The sequence below is a fragment of the Plecotus auritus genome, assembly GCF_963455305.1.
Source record: "Plecotus auritus genome assembly, chromosome: 8".
Taxonomy (NCBI): Eukaryota; Metazoa; Chordata; class Mammalia; order Chiroptera; family Vespertilionidae; genus Plecotus; species Plecotus auritus.
Genome location: NC_137782.1, coordinates 175705346 through 175722381, shown reverse-complemented (window position 1 = coordinate 175722381; position 17036 = coordinate 175705346). Strand labels below are relative to the sequence as shown.

General features: G+C 53.1%; 2 protein-coding genes across 20 annotated transcripts in view; one reads left to right on the top strand and one right to left on the bottom strand.

Annotated features, from left to right (window-relative positions):
- Positions 1–17036, top strand: part of TPO (thyroid peroxidase) — a gene marked incomplete at its 5' end in the record, with an annotated part of 445236 nt that overhangs the window by 207858 nt on the left and 220342 nt on the right. The gene's annotated exons all lie outside the window — the stretch shown is intronic.
- MYT1L (myelin transcription factor 1 like) overlaps positions 1–17036 on the bottom strand; it is a 297774-nt gene that overhangs the window by 68112 nt on the left and 212626 nt on the right. For all 19 annotated transcript variants that reach the window (XM_080683275.1, XM_080683277.1, XM_080683265.1 and 16 more), the window contains one exon: positions 4842–5176. In XM_080683275.1, the coding sequence (XP_080539401.1) occupies positions 4842–5176 (335 nt within the window). The remainder of the gene's footprint in view (positions 1–4841; positions 5177–17036) is intronic.

Below are 17036 nucleotides of genomic sequence, written 5' to 3'. Positions count from 1 at the left end.
TGTGCAGGAACGTCTCGTGGGTGGGCAGTGAGGACAGCCAGGCCAGAGGGACAGGCTCTGTCCAGTGCTTCTGAGGATGGCAGCGGGGGAGGGGAGGCCACAGGACACCGGGTAACGTACACGCCAGCGGAGGCCACACCGCACATGACCCCACTCAGCTTGCTGTGCCGTGCCCAGCGCAACCCTGTCCTACTTTCCAAAGGTTCTCAGCACGACTATGCACACCTTCCCTCCACTGCCCCTCAGATGGAGCTCCTGGGAGGGCGCCACACATCTTAGGTCCCCACATCCCGAGAACAACGTGCTGAGGCCAGCGAGCCTGTAGGACGGGAGGCTTCCAGTTCCACCCCATCGAACCCAGTGGTCACGTGCACGTCCGGCAGCCACCTGTCTGAGAGGGTCCCGAGCTCCAGCGGGAGAGAAGGGGGCCCACGTCTGCACGTGTTTCAGAAACAGACAGTGTGGTGGGGCGGCACCGGGAAGTGTGCTCAGCCTGCACAGCAGGTCGCCCTGTTCTTCCTCCTGGGTTCTCTCCTGTGAGCAGGTGCGGTGTGCACTCCGAAGGCACACACGTGTGTACATACTATCTAAGGTGCTGTCTTTTTACCTAAGGTGGGCTGAGTATGAGAGTAAACCGTAACTTACTGGGCATTAAGTAGCCACTTAACCTGGATCTCTCAAATCACAAGAATCCAAAATCTGCTTTCAGAAAAGTCTGTGACCCCTGAGTAGTGACTTTCTTATCTCCAGGATGCCAGGAAACGTCTCTGATAAACGCACACTCAGACCATTCAAATGTATTCTGAAAATAACATTTTTCATGCAAAAAAACAGCCTATGATGTGCCAGCTGGACCGTAAGTGTCACTGGATGAACTGATGTGAACTCAGTGTAACCCGAACGGAATCACGGAGACATGCCTCCCTCTCGTTCTTAGGGGGAAGTGATGACAAGATCCCGAGCTCTGCAGGGAGGAAAACCACGACCCTGGACCCAGCACAACCTCCGCTTCTGGCCTCAGCGCCCGAGGAGCCCGACAGAGACGCAGCTCCCACCCGCCTCCCTCCGCTGCCCCCTCCGACGGCGTCGCCAGCAACGTTCTGTTCATGTGTGGCCACAACGCTGGAGGGCCCCTGGGGTAAAAATAATGCCCGCTTCCCGCGTTCTAACTGGCACCCCTATAACCCTCGGACTGCTAGTGTAATAAACTGTTGGTTTGCATACACTGGTCTTACTTAAAACAAACCCGTCAATAGACTCCACATTTCAGCATGTAACTGAGGGGAAATGCCACATGGATGATGAGAAACAGCAGCCTGCTGGTAGAGAAAATGAGACGTGATCGCCACTCGGCCCTGCGGCCCCACCCGGTTCCTGCCAGAGGACCGCCTGCTGCGTGTGGACACTTGTGGAGCCAGCCCCTCGCACGGTCCGGAGGCTCCTCCCGCCGCCAGGATGGCTCTGCTTCCCGGCTGACACAGGTTGCTGTCTGCGCTGCGACTTGCTAAGGAAAAGGCACCGTGGCCTTGGGGGCCCAGGGGTGTGAGGGTCACCATGAGTGTAAACCAAGGAACTGAGAGATCGACTTCGAGGTGGCGGCCCAGATCCCTGGTCATTACAGGCAAATGCCTGCTGTCTGCCCAGCGCACAGGAGAGGACGGAGCGCCCCACGGAGGCCCCGCATGCCCCCGCTCCTCGCATACCGGCCGCTGCTGCCGCTGCAGAAGGTCCCACCTGCCGACAGTGGTTCTGGCGCTGAATGGAGCAGTTGGGTAAAACAGCAATTTGGTAAGTGAGGCTATCAAAACAGGAGACTGACAGGTATCTGCCTTTCAAAGCCTTGTTTTACTGAGTGAGACCTAGCTGGGAGCATGAGCGTGTAAAACGAGTGTTCTGTCGACAAAGCTGTCCAGGCCCCTTGGTCTAGGACCCTCCGGAAGGTTCTGACCCTGGGCTTTATGAAATAGCTGGAGTGCCATCCCCTAAAATAGCTCCATGTGACAGTGGCTAAGTGGGGTCTTGGATCACCTGCTGGTGGGGCTCCCCCAGGGGACACTGCTCCCCACAACAGAGAAGCCAGGAGAACCTGCTCAGGAACCAGGTTCTGCAGTGATTTCTTCAAGGGGCTGAGAGGTACCTTCCTTGAACTAGAAATCAAGCGAGACGTGGGGCCCCTGCCGAGCACTGGCAGCCACAGGACCGTGGAGGGTGGCCCATGGCCATTCCCGGGATCGGAGTGTCCCGGGGATGCGGGACTGTAGGGGCGGCATCTGCAAGGGAGTCCGCGGTCACACTCGCCAAGGAGCCGGGAGCGGGATTCTCACCACAGCAGCACGTGGTAGCCTCGCAACGCCTCCCACCAGTGAGCCTCCCTTAGTAGCTCCAGGCAAGTCCCTTAAAGTCCATGTCATAGATTATTCTAGAAGGTGCTTACCTGGAGATCAGGATGTGCAGCTTGAATTCTGAAACCAGGAACCCAGAAATTGATTATTTATCTCTGAACGGGTATTTGCTTTCTGGAACCTACATCCCAATAAGCTTCAGGTGCCAAGCCCATACCTGCTGAGCTGGCCCCGCCAGGGGCTGACGCGATGCCCAGGCAGCTGCCTGCTCGTGGTGCTTCCTCACCAGTCATGCCCACGTCCTGTTCTCTGAAGAGAGTCATCAGTTTTGATTTGCTATCCCACTTTTAAACAGTAATGCTCCAAGTCAGAATAAAAAGCCCTACAGAGTCCCATTGTAAAGCCATTTCAATAATGCTGACTGCTCTTTCAAAATGGGTCTGTTTTGTACCTTAAAAGTAATTATTTAAAATACTAGAGGCCCGGTGCATGACATTTGGGCACTGGGGGTGGGGGTCCCTCAGCCCGGCCTTGCCCTCTTGTAGTCTGGGACCCCTTGGTGGACATCCCCCGAGGAGTCCTTAGTGCTGCTGCGGAGGTGGAGAGAGGCTCCCGCCACCGCCGCTGTGCTCGCCAGCCGTGAGCCCCGCTTTTGGCTGAGCGGCGCTCCCCCTGTGGGGGTGCACTGACCACCAGGGGGCAGCTGCTGTGTTGAGCATCTGTCCCTGGGTGGTCAGTGAACATCACAGCGACCCGTCGTTCTGCCGTTTGGTCGATTTGCATATTGGGGTTTTATTATATAGGATGACCCAGTCCAGCCGGCGTGGTTCAGTGGTTGAGCGTTGACCTACGGGAGGTGACAGTTTGATTCCCTGTCAGGGCACATGCCCGGGTTGCAGGCTTGATCCCCAGTGGGGGTGTGAAGGAGAGAGCCAATCAATGATTCTCTCTCATCACTGATGTTTCTCTCTCTCTCCCTCTCCCTTCCTCTCTGAAATCAACAAAAATGTATTTAAAAAATAAAATAGGACTCTAAGTAAACTACAATTGCGAGTTTCATTCTAGCAGACGGAGAGCAGCACCTGAGATCTGGTGGGACCCTGGGTGCAATGATGCCATGCAACTCTCCCACACGGACCATCGCACACGGAGACCACGACTCCCAACGTTAATGCCCCTGCGGCCCAACAGCATGAGGATACAAAGGGCAGTCCACCCCCTTCGCAATAGGCCATGGTCACTTACAAATCACGATCAGCCCCAACAACTGCTGACTTCATCCCAAACCACACACATTTCAAACAGGGCCCCGAGGTAATGCGCCAATGGGTCTGCTCTCCAGCTGCCCACGTTTTACTGCAGAGCCACTGCTTCTACCCTTAGGTTGAGCTGCCCGTCGTCTCTTCAGCGACAGCAGGGCCTGGGGTGCTGCCACCCACTGTGTGCTCTGTCACCTAATCAGGCGTCTCCACCCCATGCTCTGCATGATCACAGGTGGAACCTTGATTCATGAGACATGTGTGTGTGTGTACATGCACATGCAGGTATGTCTGTACACCTCTGTAAACATGAGTGGCAAATCATCTTCGTAAGGGCTGTCAGCCACTGTCAGAAGCTGGACTGTTTCATGAAGTTGAGGTTTTCTGAAATAAACTGCTGTGACTCCAAAGGATCAACAACCGACTCACCCCCTGAGCTAGACGCCTGCTTGCTCCCTGGCTCACCCCGTCCTGGGTCCTGAGCAACAACCATCCCCGACTCCGTTTCCTGAACAGCTCTGAGCCCCAGGAAGAAGCGTGAGGAAAAATATCCCTTCACTTTGAAAGATGTTTTGGCATTTCTGAGGCAAACTAAAGAAAGCGGGCGAGAGCAGAGCCACCCTGAACTACTGCCCCAGACACACACACTGCCCTGGGAAGTGGGCTCCCACAGTGCGTCCCCCAGAGCCGGTGCCTCCGAGCAGCAACGCTTCTCCGCATGGGCACGGATGATGCCTTAAGTCACTCCTCTGTCCCAACAGGACAGGCACTAAAGAAAGCCCTGGCAACTGACAGGCGAGATCACCACCCCGTCGCAGCCCAGTGGTCCCACAGTGCCCACCCAGGAGGCATGTGGACTGAGCACCCAGCAGCCCTACTTTAGCCAATAACAGCGCCTCCTGGTGGAGCATCGGAGCACTTGCCAAATGAGCGACCAGGTTGGAACGTCCCTTTCTGGACACAGTGCTGAGCTCATCAAAGGTGCACACTGAGGGTCTCAGCAGCTTGGTGACCGCCAAGCTGAATAAGGACTTGAGCGGAAGGGAATCTGACCTCTGACACAGGTCAGAGGAATGCTTTACGACAGAAGTTAGACGGGCAAAGTGGCCACTCTTCGGAGCACCGGCAGGAAAGACCTGTTTATGGGGCAATCGCTAGCGTCATCAACACTAACACCAGGAATTCCCGCTGAGGAACCGGCCCAAGTCACTGCGGAGGAGTTGCTAGGGTTTAAGGTTACCGTTTTCCTCCTCCTCGTCCTCCTCCTCGTCCTCGTCATCCTCCTCGTCCTCCTCGTCTTCCCCGTCCTCATCATCCTCGTCCTCCAGCTCCTCCTCCAGCTCCTCCTCCTCCTCACGGTCCTCCTCCTCGTCCTCCCTCGGCTCGTCCTCGTCCTCCGAGTCCTCCTCCTCATCCTCCTCCTTCTCGTCCGTGTCATCCGACCCGTCGCTCTCGTAGCGCTCGTCCACCGAGGAGCTGTCTGCCTTCACCGCAAACGGCCTTCTCTTGGGAGCAGGCTCTTGGGGCTGCTTATCTTGGGTTTTTCTCTTTTTAGCCAAGGGGCAGCCATACACACTGTGGCGGGGGGGAAGAGAGAGGGAGAGAGGGAGACAGGGAGACAGGGAGACAGGGAGACAGGGAGAGAGGGAGGGGAGGAGAGGAGACCTGGTTACTGTCTTTGAATAGCAGAGCTTCAGGAGTCCTTGATCAGGAGAGCAAAGTTTAGCACGAACGTGTCACACAGAGGCCAGGGGTACAGGCACGCCCGTGCTCATGCGTATGCCACAATCTCACAATCTGCTGGTGAGATTCTTACCAAGAAACCTGGCTTGGGTTTGTCTGGTTACCATGAACATCAGGTCTGACCTCCCAGCCCCTCAGTACTACCACCCACATACCAGCCCGAGGTTCCTATAAAACCCAGGGGCTGCGCTTGGAACACCTGCATAACACCACCCTGTGAGGACACCAATCCAAAGACGCTCACTTGGAAAGAAGCATTAGCTCGGCACACTATAAAAACATGTGTTCGGATTCGTGTATTCTACGGACATGATGCATCTCTAGACACCACGACCCACATGCGCACAGTCTCACCATGCAGAAGGCCGGCCCGCCCCCAGCACTGCAGAGCTCGCTCGCTCAGCGTTATTGGCAGTCATCACGAAATGGTGCTGGAATGGGCCCAAACCTGGGTGAGACCTTTACAGCAGGGCTCACACCTCTCCTTGCACAAAGGCAGTTTTCCAAAGCTGTTGCTAGTTACGGCTTTCTTCCTGGACACCCATGTCTATCCTGGGAGGAGCAGGGGAGACAGAAAAGCCAGCGGGCTGTGGGCAGGCTCCATGGTCCAAACAGAGACGTGTGGCCTCCGCACTCAAGAGCTCAGGGAGGGGATCCTGCCCCGAGCTTCTGTCTGGACCTGGTAATGGTGAAATCTGCATTCGGTCACGCCCGTCCAGCACATGGTCTAGGCGCCTCCTCTGGGCGGGCTCTTAGCAGCACTGGAGACTCAGGCTCAGAGACCCAAGACCCCCCTCAGGCACCTGTGCCCGGGGACTCGGACAAGCCAGCACCACTGCTTTCGACCCACTGCTCACCGCTCCCCGGCGCCCGCGTGCTGGCCGCATGGTGGGCACTCGGCAAACAGTTGCTGGATGAACGAACGACGTGATAAATGTTATGCAAACAGGCACTCTGTCATGGAAACGAGAGCAGCCAGTTCAGGGAGCCAGGGAGGCCCCGCCAGGGTGACGCTGGGAACGGCTCTGAAGGAGACGCACGATGTGTGGAGAAGAGGCTGTTTCTCAGCATCTCAAGCAAAACAGAAGTGGCACCGACGTGAGCGTGAGAAGGGAGACTGTTTCAGGAACTCGACTGGAAGCAGCTCTGGAGGCAGAGGGCGTGGAGGCGGGTGGCGTGGGGAGGGGGGTGGGGGCGGGAGTGAGGCAGGCCGGACCCTGTGGATTGGCTGTGGGATGCGGACTTCCGTGCAGGGGACAGGGACTATTCAACGTCGCCATCGCACCTGCATGGAAGGGCGGCGAGGCCAGGTGCGTGGGGCAGCGGGAGGTGCGAAGCTGGAGATGGAGAGCAGAATGCAGGCCATGCCACTGGCCTCTGAAACCCCAGAGGCACCTCTCTCACAGACATAACCACTTATCATGACCAGAGAAACCGAAGCAAACATACTGGTGCACAAGGCACTTCTCATATGAAATAAAGAGAGCTCGGAGATTCCTTTTATGCGACTTGTACATGTTTTGGGGAGCATCTGAGTTCATAACCTCAGGAGACAACCCAGCCTTGAAACACTGGCTCCTCACAGCCTGCTGCCCACCCGCGATGCCGAATTACCCCCCGACCACCAGGCACGTCTAAGTCACGCCAACCGCTCCTCTCACGGACGGGCTGGAGCGAGCGCCTTGTTCCGTGTGTCCACCCCGTGTCTGTGCTACTGATGAGTCAGTAACTCTAACAGTGAGTCCGCAGTTTTGCTCCTCCAGGGTCTGCCCAGGACTCGGTGGGTCCCAAGGACTGCGGTCACCTCTCCACGGCTTGTACCCCTCGTCTCAGCTCATCAACACCTTGTCGGGTGCGTCTCTTCTGCATCAAAGCTGCCTGCAGCCCGGGGCGGTTCGTTCGCACAGGCACCAGGCCCACTCTTCACCCCGATCACCCAGGCGGCTGGGAGAGGGGGCATCGCTGATTCTCTGCTCTTCGGTGATGCTATTCAATGCCCTTCTTCCGCGGGGCAGTGGGATCCAGTGGCACGAATCCAGCTCTGAGTGGGGAGTTTGGTTGTAGTCTTTCCTCACCCACAGACACTTCGCTTCCCCCACATGTCAAGATGGCCACGTGCTGCTCAGACCTCGCGTGGTGGGCTGCCAAGCCAAGGGTCGGCATGAGCATGAAGACTTGTGCTTGGTCAATCACTGGGTTCAACGCTCAGCTGCTTAGAAGTAGCTGGTCTCCGACTTCAGAGTCTCTACCGCCCGCAGGCTCCGATGCTCAAGGCTCCTCTGTGTCCATCACATAAACTGTACACCAAGCTGCACGCCCGTGTGTCCCTCTCGGATCCACTCCCGCTGACTGCCAGTGCCTGGTGCTGCTGTCAAAGTGACACCCTCACCCAAGCCCACAAGACAGGCTCCGCTGTGTGTGTCCAACAGCACGTGGCTCGGGAGCCTGCTCAGATCTGCGTGCTTCCTGGGCTATGAGACCAGTGGGTCGGGACATGTCAAAGCAAAGCCTTGTAAGACAATGTGGGAGCGTGTGTGGGGGGTGTGGGCCCTCCGAAACGCATGCTCTGTGAGCATCACGTCTGCCGACGAGGGGCCAGGGACCGAAGGCGAGCGCTGGCCCTGAGGAAGAGGGGGTGTTGCCCGTCCACCTGCAGGTGCTGTGCACGCCACACGCACCCTCTGTGTGGCTGCCCACGCCCGTCCCTGCGCCCCACACTTCCACGTCCACTCAGGACTGCACTGGCTGGATCTCAAGTTCTGCTTTCTCCCTACGTCATTCCTGCTCAGTCCAGAATTCAGGGTCCTCTACCTTTAGGAGCTCTGTGCCGTTCTCCAAGGAAGAGGTAAAAATGGGCAATAAGCATATGAAAAACAATGTCTGTACAGGTGCCCACAACCTTGACAGCAAACAAAACAGAACACCGTACCGTTAGCTACTGAGCATCAGCGTTGTCAAGCCCCTTATATTGTTGACCTTCCCATGTCCGCACTTGACCTCAATGAACCTAGAAACCCTGCCACAGAAGTAACCCCTCGAAACCCTCACGTGCCAGCGGAAGGCGTGTTCAGCACCTCTTCTGGCTGACTGGTTTGTTTGTTGGTTAATCCTCACCCGAAGATACTTTTCCACTGATTTTTTTTTTTTTTTTTAAGGGAGAGTGAAGAGAGAGGGAAAGAGAGAAATATCCACGTGAGAGAAACACGTTGATCAGCTGCCTCCTGCACATGCCCAACCGAAGCCCAGGCTGGGGAGGAGCCTGTGACTGAGATACGTGCCCTTGACCGGAATCGAACCCGGGACCCTTCAGTCCGCAGGCGGACACTCCACCCACTGAGCCACACCGGCCAGGCTGGCTGATATTTTTGACACTTTGGTTCTATCAGCATCTGGCTTTCAACAAAGCGTGTGCTGTCTCCTTTCTGACTACAGACATTCACTACCTGCCATTGCCACACGAGAATGCCGAGCAGGTTATGATGAAACGACCCCAACAATCTACGTCTAGGCAGGAAGACTGGCAGGTTAAATGGCTATAAAATACAACCTTCCTGTGCCAGCTGCAAACCTCGATGGCTCACAGGCTACCGAGCGGTCGTGCATCCGAGCTAGCTGCTGGGAGGCAGGACGCAGATCATGTTCCGGAACAACAGGACCTGCGCAGAGAGGAGCCTTGGGAGCCACACATCCTTCTCCACCGGAAAACGCAGACACCGAGGCCGGAGAGACTCAGCGACACCCCCGAGGCCAGCACTAGACTGCACTTCCCGCCCACAGCAAGCGCCTCTGTGCCAAGCGGCAACAGCGGCAGAAACAAACACGGGCCAGGAAATCACTTCCACCGAGGACCCAGCTGTGCGCTGCCTTCCTACGGCTCCTTGGTCTGAAGCATCTCACTCAGCAGCTTAAAGGGACGCGTCCAGAGAAGCGGAGGAAACAAACACCATGCTGGTCATGCCGACAACAGCATCAGATTCCACTTCCATTTCTGAGTATTTGCGAGCTGACCACCCTCTCCCTCAGAGAGGTGCCAGGTCACTGTTCACAGCACAGCGTAGACTACCTGTTCTGTATTCAGCCCAGACCAGGGGTGGGCAAACTTTTTGACTCGAGGGCCACAATGGGTTCTTAAACTGGACCGGAGGGCCGAAACAAAAGCATGGATGGAGTGTTTGTGTGAACTAATATAAATTCAAAGTAAAGGAGCGGAGGGGAGAGCAAGAGAACCCTCCGCTCTTTCGGCTCCGCGGGCCGGATAGGACAGCCGAACGGCCCGGATCCGGCCCGCGGGCCATAGTTTGCCCACGGCTGGCCCAGACAGAGAATTCGATGCTTGAGGCAGCAGCTGTGACTACATCACCAGCAAGAGATTGTTCCCCTTTATAACTGCTGCAGGTACTTAGTACTGCAGTAACACTTAATACTATAGCAACACCCAATATTGCAGCATCTGCTTAATACTGCAGTAACAACACTGCAGCAACACTCAGTACTGCAGTAACTACTTATTACTCTAGTAACACTCAGTACTGCAGTAACTACTTATTACTCTAGTAACACTCAGTACTGCAGTAACTACTTATTACTCCAGCAACACTCAGTACTGCAGTAACTACTTATTACTCCAGCAACACTCAGTACTGCAGTAACTACTTATTACTCCAGCAACACCCAGTACTGCAGTAACTACTTATTACTCCAGCAACACTCAGTACTGCAGTAACTACTTATTACTCCAGCAACACTCAGTACTGCAGTAACTACTTATTACTCTAGCAACACCCAGTACTGCAGTAACTACTTATTACTCCAGCAACACTCAGTACTGCAGTAACTACTTATTACTCCAGCAACACTCAGTACTGCAGTAACTACTTATTACTCCAGCAACACCCAGTACTGCAGTAACTACTTATTACTCCAGCAACACTCAGTACTGCAGTAACTACTTATTACTCCAGCAACACTCAGTACTGCAGTAACTACTTATTACTCTAGCAACACCCAGTACTGCAGTAACTACTTATTACTCTAGCAACACCCAGTACTGCAGTAACTACTTATTACTCTAGCAACACTTAGTACTGCAGTAACTACTTATTACTCCAGCAACACTCAGTACTGCAGTAACTACTTATTACTCTAGCAACACCCAGTACTGCAGTAACTACTTATTACTCTAGCAACACTTAGTACTGCAGTAACAACACTGCAGCAATGCTTACTACTGTAGTAACGTTTAATGCTATGTATAGTAATGCTTAATATAGCAGTAATACCATAAAGCTCCTGAAGTTACACCAGTATTACTATTCTGAATTACAATAATTAAGAAGGAAGAACTGAGAAGCAAGCTATATAAGAATTTGTGATTCTACCAGTTACATCTTGGCCCTGGGAGTGAATACATAAGAAAACACAGAAAAACCAAGTGGTGAAAATTCCCTCCTCCTTCTCAAATACGGACGACACTCCTCTGCTTCAGATGCTCCAGGACAAGGAACTTTGTCTGTCTGTGGTTGGTAAGCAATTATTCAATTGTTAAATATTTAAAGTGCTGGTAGTTGAAGGTTGGGATGTTTACACAATTAGCGTGCAAATGGAAGGGATGCATGAGCATTCCAACTCAAAGAAATGCGACCATATGTAAATATATGATGGGTGTGCACCATTTTAACATGTATTTTAAATTGATTTTAGAGAAAGAGGAAGGGAGGGGGAGAGAAACACGGTTTATAACACGGAGACGTTTGTAAAACCCTAACTGATCTCCAACAGTAAGAGAAGGGTGTGTAAATTACAGTATCACCCCTGGATGGATGTCAGCTATGAAAGTAAGAATGAAAATATTGAATGACATCACAAAAGGCTCATGTTATAATGTTAAGTAAAAATGTAAGCAAATGCAAATTTACATCTATAATATGAGACAAGTTAAGAAATAGCGAAAGTGCATAAAGATCAAAGAAAAACATCTAGCAGTGGTTACTGACGCTCTGGGCAAATGCCACAATGCTCACGGTGGGCACGGGGACATACAGAGCAGACACTAATAATAAGCTGCCCTTTCCTATTATTATTTCTTTTTATAATTTCCAGTCCTTATTTAAGAAAATGAGAACTTATCTACCTTTAATCTTAAGTCACCTTTGCACCCATACAGTATTTCTTTTAGCTTCTCTTGCTAATAAAATACCCTGAGAGAATTAGAAAAAAAAATATGTAAAGCAAATTTTTTATTTGTTCATTTTCTGACGTTTTTAAAAAACTGAAAGGCCCAGGATCTTCCTCCCTTTCCCGGATGAACGGCAGGCCAGCAGCCACATGCCTTGAGTCTGGCCCATGAATGGCCCAGGGCAGAGACAGGGACTAAACACAGTAATGCCGAGTCCCGGGTGGGAGGGGCTCTGTGAGAGAACCAGCCCCCAATCCTCTGCCTGCCCCCCCTTTGTTAGAAATCAATCAGGCTAATGTAAGAAGCTCTGTGACAGGAACCAGGCTCGCCCCAGGGAAAGTTCAATTCATTAGCACTCAGTGTGTGCGGCCTTATTGTGATAATCTGATCAGCATCCAGACGGCTGGAGAAGGGGCCTGGGCGGGGGGCACGTGCCGGGGAGTGGGGAGCTGCGATGACTGACAACACAGTCCGGGGCCCTGGTGTGCGAGCGGGTCCGTGCCCCTCGCAGGTACTGCTGATGAGGGTTCTGTCATTGTGGCGGAGATCGTGAGAGAGCAGCGAGGAGGAGCCGGAAGCTTCCGCAGTCCTCGTCCAGTGACCGGCCTATCACTGTGTCCCACATATGGTCAGTCTGATAAAGCCGGCCAACCTGAGCTGCTGTCTTCTCTGAGTGACCCGACCCTGTGTCTGCATCCCACACCCTCTGCCCCCTTTGTAGGGTGGAGTCTCTCAGACCCAGTGCCAAGGAGCTGCTCCATCATTTACTTGCCGACCTGCCTGTGAACGGAGCACCAGCTACAGATGAGACCTGCTCCTGGCCCAGCGGTCCCCAGGTGGCAGTCTCCGCCTCCCTGCCCTCACAGCCCTCACTTCCTGCTGGGGGGGAAGGTTGGACTGGGCAGGTCTCAGGATGGATAAATGGATGGCGTTGCCCATGCCTCCCCTCCCTGTCCTGTCTGGCTCTCAGGTCGGCTCCAGGGGCTCCAGGCAGTCCCATCAGAAGCACAACAAGCCATTGGATTGGCGGAGGGGCGAACAGGTGGTCTGAGCACATCACTGATCATAATGCGTTATTCATGAACAGGATTTCTTCCGAGATGCTCTCTCCTCCCCAGAGTTTTGGGAAATGCGCCCCTTGCACACGGAGCTCGTCTCTGGCGGTGTCAGACGCAGTATGAGGTGGTGTTCACAGACCACAGAGTGGCTACTATGCTACAGGGGGTGGGCCTTTTAAAAGCACTGAATTAGGCAGGTGAGCTCCATGCTTCCCTTAACAGGAGAGGAAACTTGCGTTCATCTCAATGGCCCATCCGAGGCCAGGCAGTCCTCTCGGGTGAGGGATGCCAACGTCCGGGTTTCCTTTAGTCAAGCTGCTCTGCCCTTTGTTACCTGCGTGCTCCTGGCCGTGGGCTCTGTTCAGGCTCAGCACACACACTAGGCAGGACCTGGCAGGGACCGAGCAGCCCAGAGCCTCTGGGCCTCACCTGTGTGTGACCTGAGCCCACGATGGCTCTGGGATCCCAATGTGGGCCCAGCACGGAGCCCGCCACCCCAGCTGCCCCTCCCTTCCCCAGACAGAGAGCACCGCAGTGCTCCTAAGCACGGCCTTGTCGGTCTCATAGATCTCCTGTGAACAGGCTGCCAGGCTCCGCCCACACCTTCTCATGCAGCAGGTCTTGACTGGGCCCAGAATTCGCCTTTCTAGAAAGTTCTAGGTGACGTTGAGAACCCCTGCCTTCGGGGAAGCTGACCAGCCTCCAGCTCCAGGCTTGGGCTCGAGCCCAGGATGATCATGTCCACGGGGGGTCAGGTGGCTCTGCAACCTCGAGGGCCTGGCGCGAGTGCAGAAGCTCCAGGGACAGTTCATGGCTTCTCAAAGCTCCTCGCTCTCCGGAGAGCGTCTGGAGCAGCGGCTCTCCACCTTCCTGACGCCGCGGCCCTTTCATACAGCTCCTCATGTGGTGGTGACCCCCAACCATAACATTATTTTCGTTGCTACTTCATAACTGTACTTTTGCTGCTGTTAATGAATCATCATGTAAATATCTGTGTTTTCCGATGGTCTTAGGCGACGCTGCTAGTGGTTCTCAACCTGTGGGTCGCAACCGCTGCTGTAGAGCCTAAGACCATCGGAAAACAGATATTGATCACAGCTGGAAACATCTAATTTACACGGAAACTTTTTCAGATGAAAACATGACGACAGTGTTTCCTTTCCAACTCTACTAACAGCAAGAAGAGGAGCTGGAGTTGGGGTCCCCTCCCGTGTGGCAGCCCCACGTCCTCTTTGGGATGGGCCAGAGGATCTGCTTTCCCAGGACCACGCGACCGCTCCTCTTCTCAGCGTGAGCGAGTGGGTAGGGACCAGGTGCACGCCCTGCGACGTGGAGCGAAGGCCTGGCCTGCAGGGCTGGTCACCACGCAGGTCCTGAGCAGCTGCCGGGGCGCGGGCCTGAACAGACTCGGGTGGTGTGGCAGGCTCGCACCTCCCGTCCCGTCCACCCTCCCCACGACCCTCAGGGGACGGAGCCCACAGGCCCGCCCAGCAGCCACTGACCCAGGGCCAGCCTCCTGTCAGGGGAGTAAGAACCAGACCAGCAGAGACCCACAGGGCGGGCGGGCGGCTCGGTCAGGGCCGGCGGCTGCGGGTGCCTGTGGCTGCCGTGCAGTCGCCCAGTGGGGCCCACTCCTCTGACCCCCACGGCTGCCTCAGGACCCCCTCCCCACACATCAGACCTGAGCAGTGGCTGCCGTGTTCCTGCCATAATCCCAGCACAGATGGCACAAGTCACAAATGCACCGGGCGTTTTCTTGGTGGGTGAAACCCCAGACAATAGCTGTACGAACATCAACTAGTGCTGTGCATTCTCTGGGTATTTAAAAGGCATTTTTACACGTTAGCTATCTGAAATACCTGTTCCTTCTCTTTCAATGTGGCCTTATTTGAAAAATATATTTAATTTTATCTAACGTTAAGAATATTTCATGAAATACATTATATATGTTGTTTTGCAGTTTTAAATGCCTTGACTCGGTCATACTCTATTCTAAAGTGCCCAGACAGCCTGGCTGGCATGGCTTAGTGGTTGAGCGTCAGCCTATGAACCAGGAGATTACACTTGAAAGTTTAACACAATTTTCAATTCCTAGTCAGGGCGCATGCTGGGGTTGTGGGCTCAATCCCCACTAGGGGGCATGCAGGAGGCAGCCAATCAATGATTCTCTCTCATCATTGATGTTTCTCTCTCTCTCCCCATCTCCCTTCCCCTCTGAAGTCAACAGAAACATATTTTGAAAAAATAAAAATGTCCAGAGACATGTCCATGTGCAGACATACTGTAGACCAGCAGCAGGCAATTGTTTTCTTTGGGTAATGGCCCGGAATCTCTTTTTTAAATAGAGGATTTATTGTGACAATAAAGGTTACCTGCCACCGCAATCCAAAAAGCCTGGGCCTGAGTGTGGCGTGTCTGCACACATGATGAAGAACAAGACATCAGAATAATGACACGTCCGGGAACCCCACTTGCTTTAGTTCCCCACTTCCTACAAATAAGTCCCTAGATCTCGAAATTGGTGCTCTATGTGCAACTGTGCCAACTATCAAATTAATGTTAACTATGTGCACCCACCTTCTGATTTATAGCACCAATGACAAAGAGCAAAAGGACGGCGTGCCGTAAAGCGTGTGGATGGGGGATGGCATGCACAACGTTGTCTCATAAAGAATGAAGGGTATTCTTTTGGATTCACGAAGTGCAGCTCAGATAGACGGGCTGGTGGCTGCGTGCACAGAATTTTCCATAAACATCCCACAGCGCGCCCTGTTGTACGGCAGCCATACATTAATTAGAGCGTCGGCAGACACTGTGCTGTGCTTCGTGCACACAAGTGAATCTTCATTTTTCACATGCAGAGCCTTACTAATTAAAATCAGCTCTGCAATTAAATGTGGAAAATTGTGTTAAACTTTCAAGCGTGATTAGGAAAAATGCAATTATTTTCAGGACATTTTATTTCAATGCAAATGAAATTTCTACCAATGTGACCTGGCAAGTGGGAAACACAGGGATTCTGATTCCTCTGTCTTCCTCTCTGTCTCTCCCCGCTTTTTGGGTTACAGATGCCCCTCTCAGTCGCATGTTGCAATGCTCCCCTCGCCCCGCCAGCGCCTGGCTCTGTTCCAAGGCTCGCAGTGAGAGCTCTCTGTCAGGCATGAATAATATAGCCCTGGCCGCTGGCAGAATCCCAATGAGGCGTGCCCACATCAGGAAGCAGGCCCTCCGCCTCCGCTCCAGAGCAAGTCCTGTGAAGACAGGCAATTATTCACCCGCGGCGGCCGCCACGGCAATCACGCTGGTGGGTGCGAAGATATAGGAAATGGAAAAATCTGAATAAGGAATATGCACAATAAGCCAGAGAATCCAATACTTTTCTAATCAAAAAGGAAGCTACCATTTGGAGCTTTTTATTTTGAAGTTTCATGATCAATGGATTTGGCTCTGAATTTCTTTAACTGGGAGGATTTCAAATAATAGCAATGCCCATCACCCAGTTTCCGGGGGCTTGTCCGGGGTGCCAGACTCTAAAGCCAAATTTTGGGTCAAATATTTCATCAGGACTCTATTCTCAACACACAAACAAGTTAAAAAATCGCAATGAAGAGTAAATTTAAGTGAAATCTACTGAATTTCAGAAATAAATCCAGAGGGTCCCAAACAGACGTGAAGAACAAGGCCATATTAGAGCCTCATGGGCTGGTACAAAAGTCACTATTCAGAAAGAAGTAAGTCCAGTTAATTTCAAATATTCCAGTATGTGAGTAATTATTACAAGGAATGCTGAAGTGCAAATTCCTCGCCATTGTTTAATAGTAACCTATAATAGATATTAATACATTTTGATTATTCCAGTTTCTAATTTTATTAGAAAAATTAAAACCTAAGAACAATAAGCTCCTCTGGCCGGTGTGGCTCAGTTGGGTGAGCATCGTCCTGTGCACCAAAAGGCTGCTGGTTTGATTCCTGGTCAGGGCATATGCCCAGGTTGTGGATTCAACCCCTGGTAGGGCGTGTGCAGGGGGCAACTAGTCAATGTTTCTCTCTTTCTCCCCCATCCCTTCCTCTCTCTCAAAATCAATAAAAATCCTATATAATAAAGATGTAATATGCAAACGGTTGTTACACCGTAAAGCGTAACGACCGACTGCATAACGACCGGATCACAGATCAGCAGGAGGGTGGGGCAGCGAGCTACAAGTGGGCAGCAGAGAGCTACAGGAGGGGGCAGGGCAGCAAGCTATTGGGGGGTGCAGGGAGAGGGGGGAGCTATAGGAGGGAGGGGCAGCAGGCGGAGAGCTACTAGGGGGTGGCAGCGAGCTACTGGAGAGCTACTGGCACACAGATTCGTGCGCAGGGCTACTAGTAAAATATAAATAAATAAAGGACTGTCCAATAACAAAGAAGAACAACAAGCTGTCACTGTGGTGACACGTTTAGTTTCCACAGGTAGTCC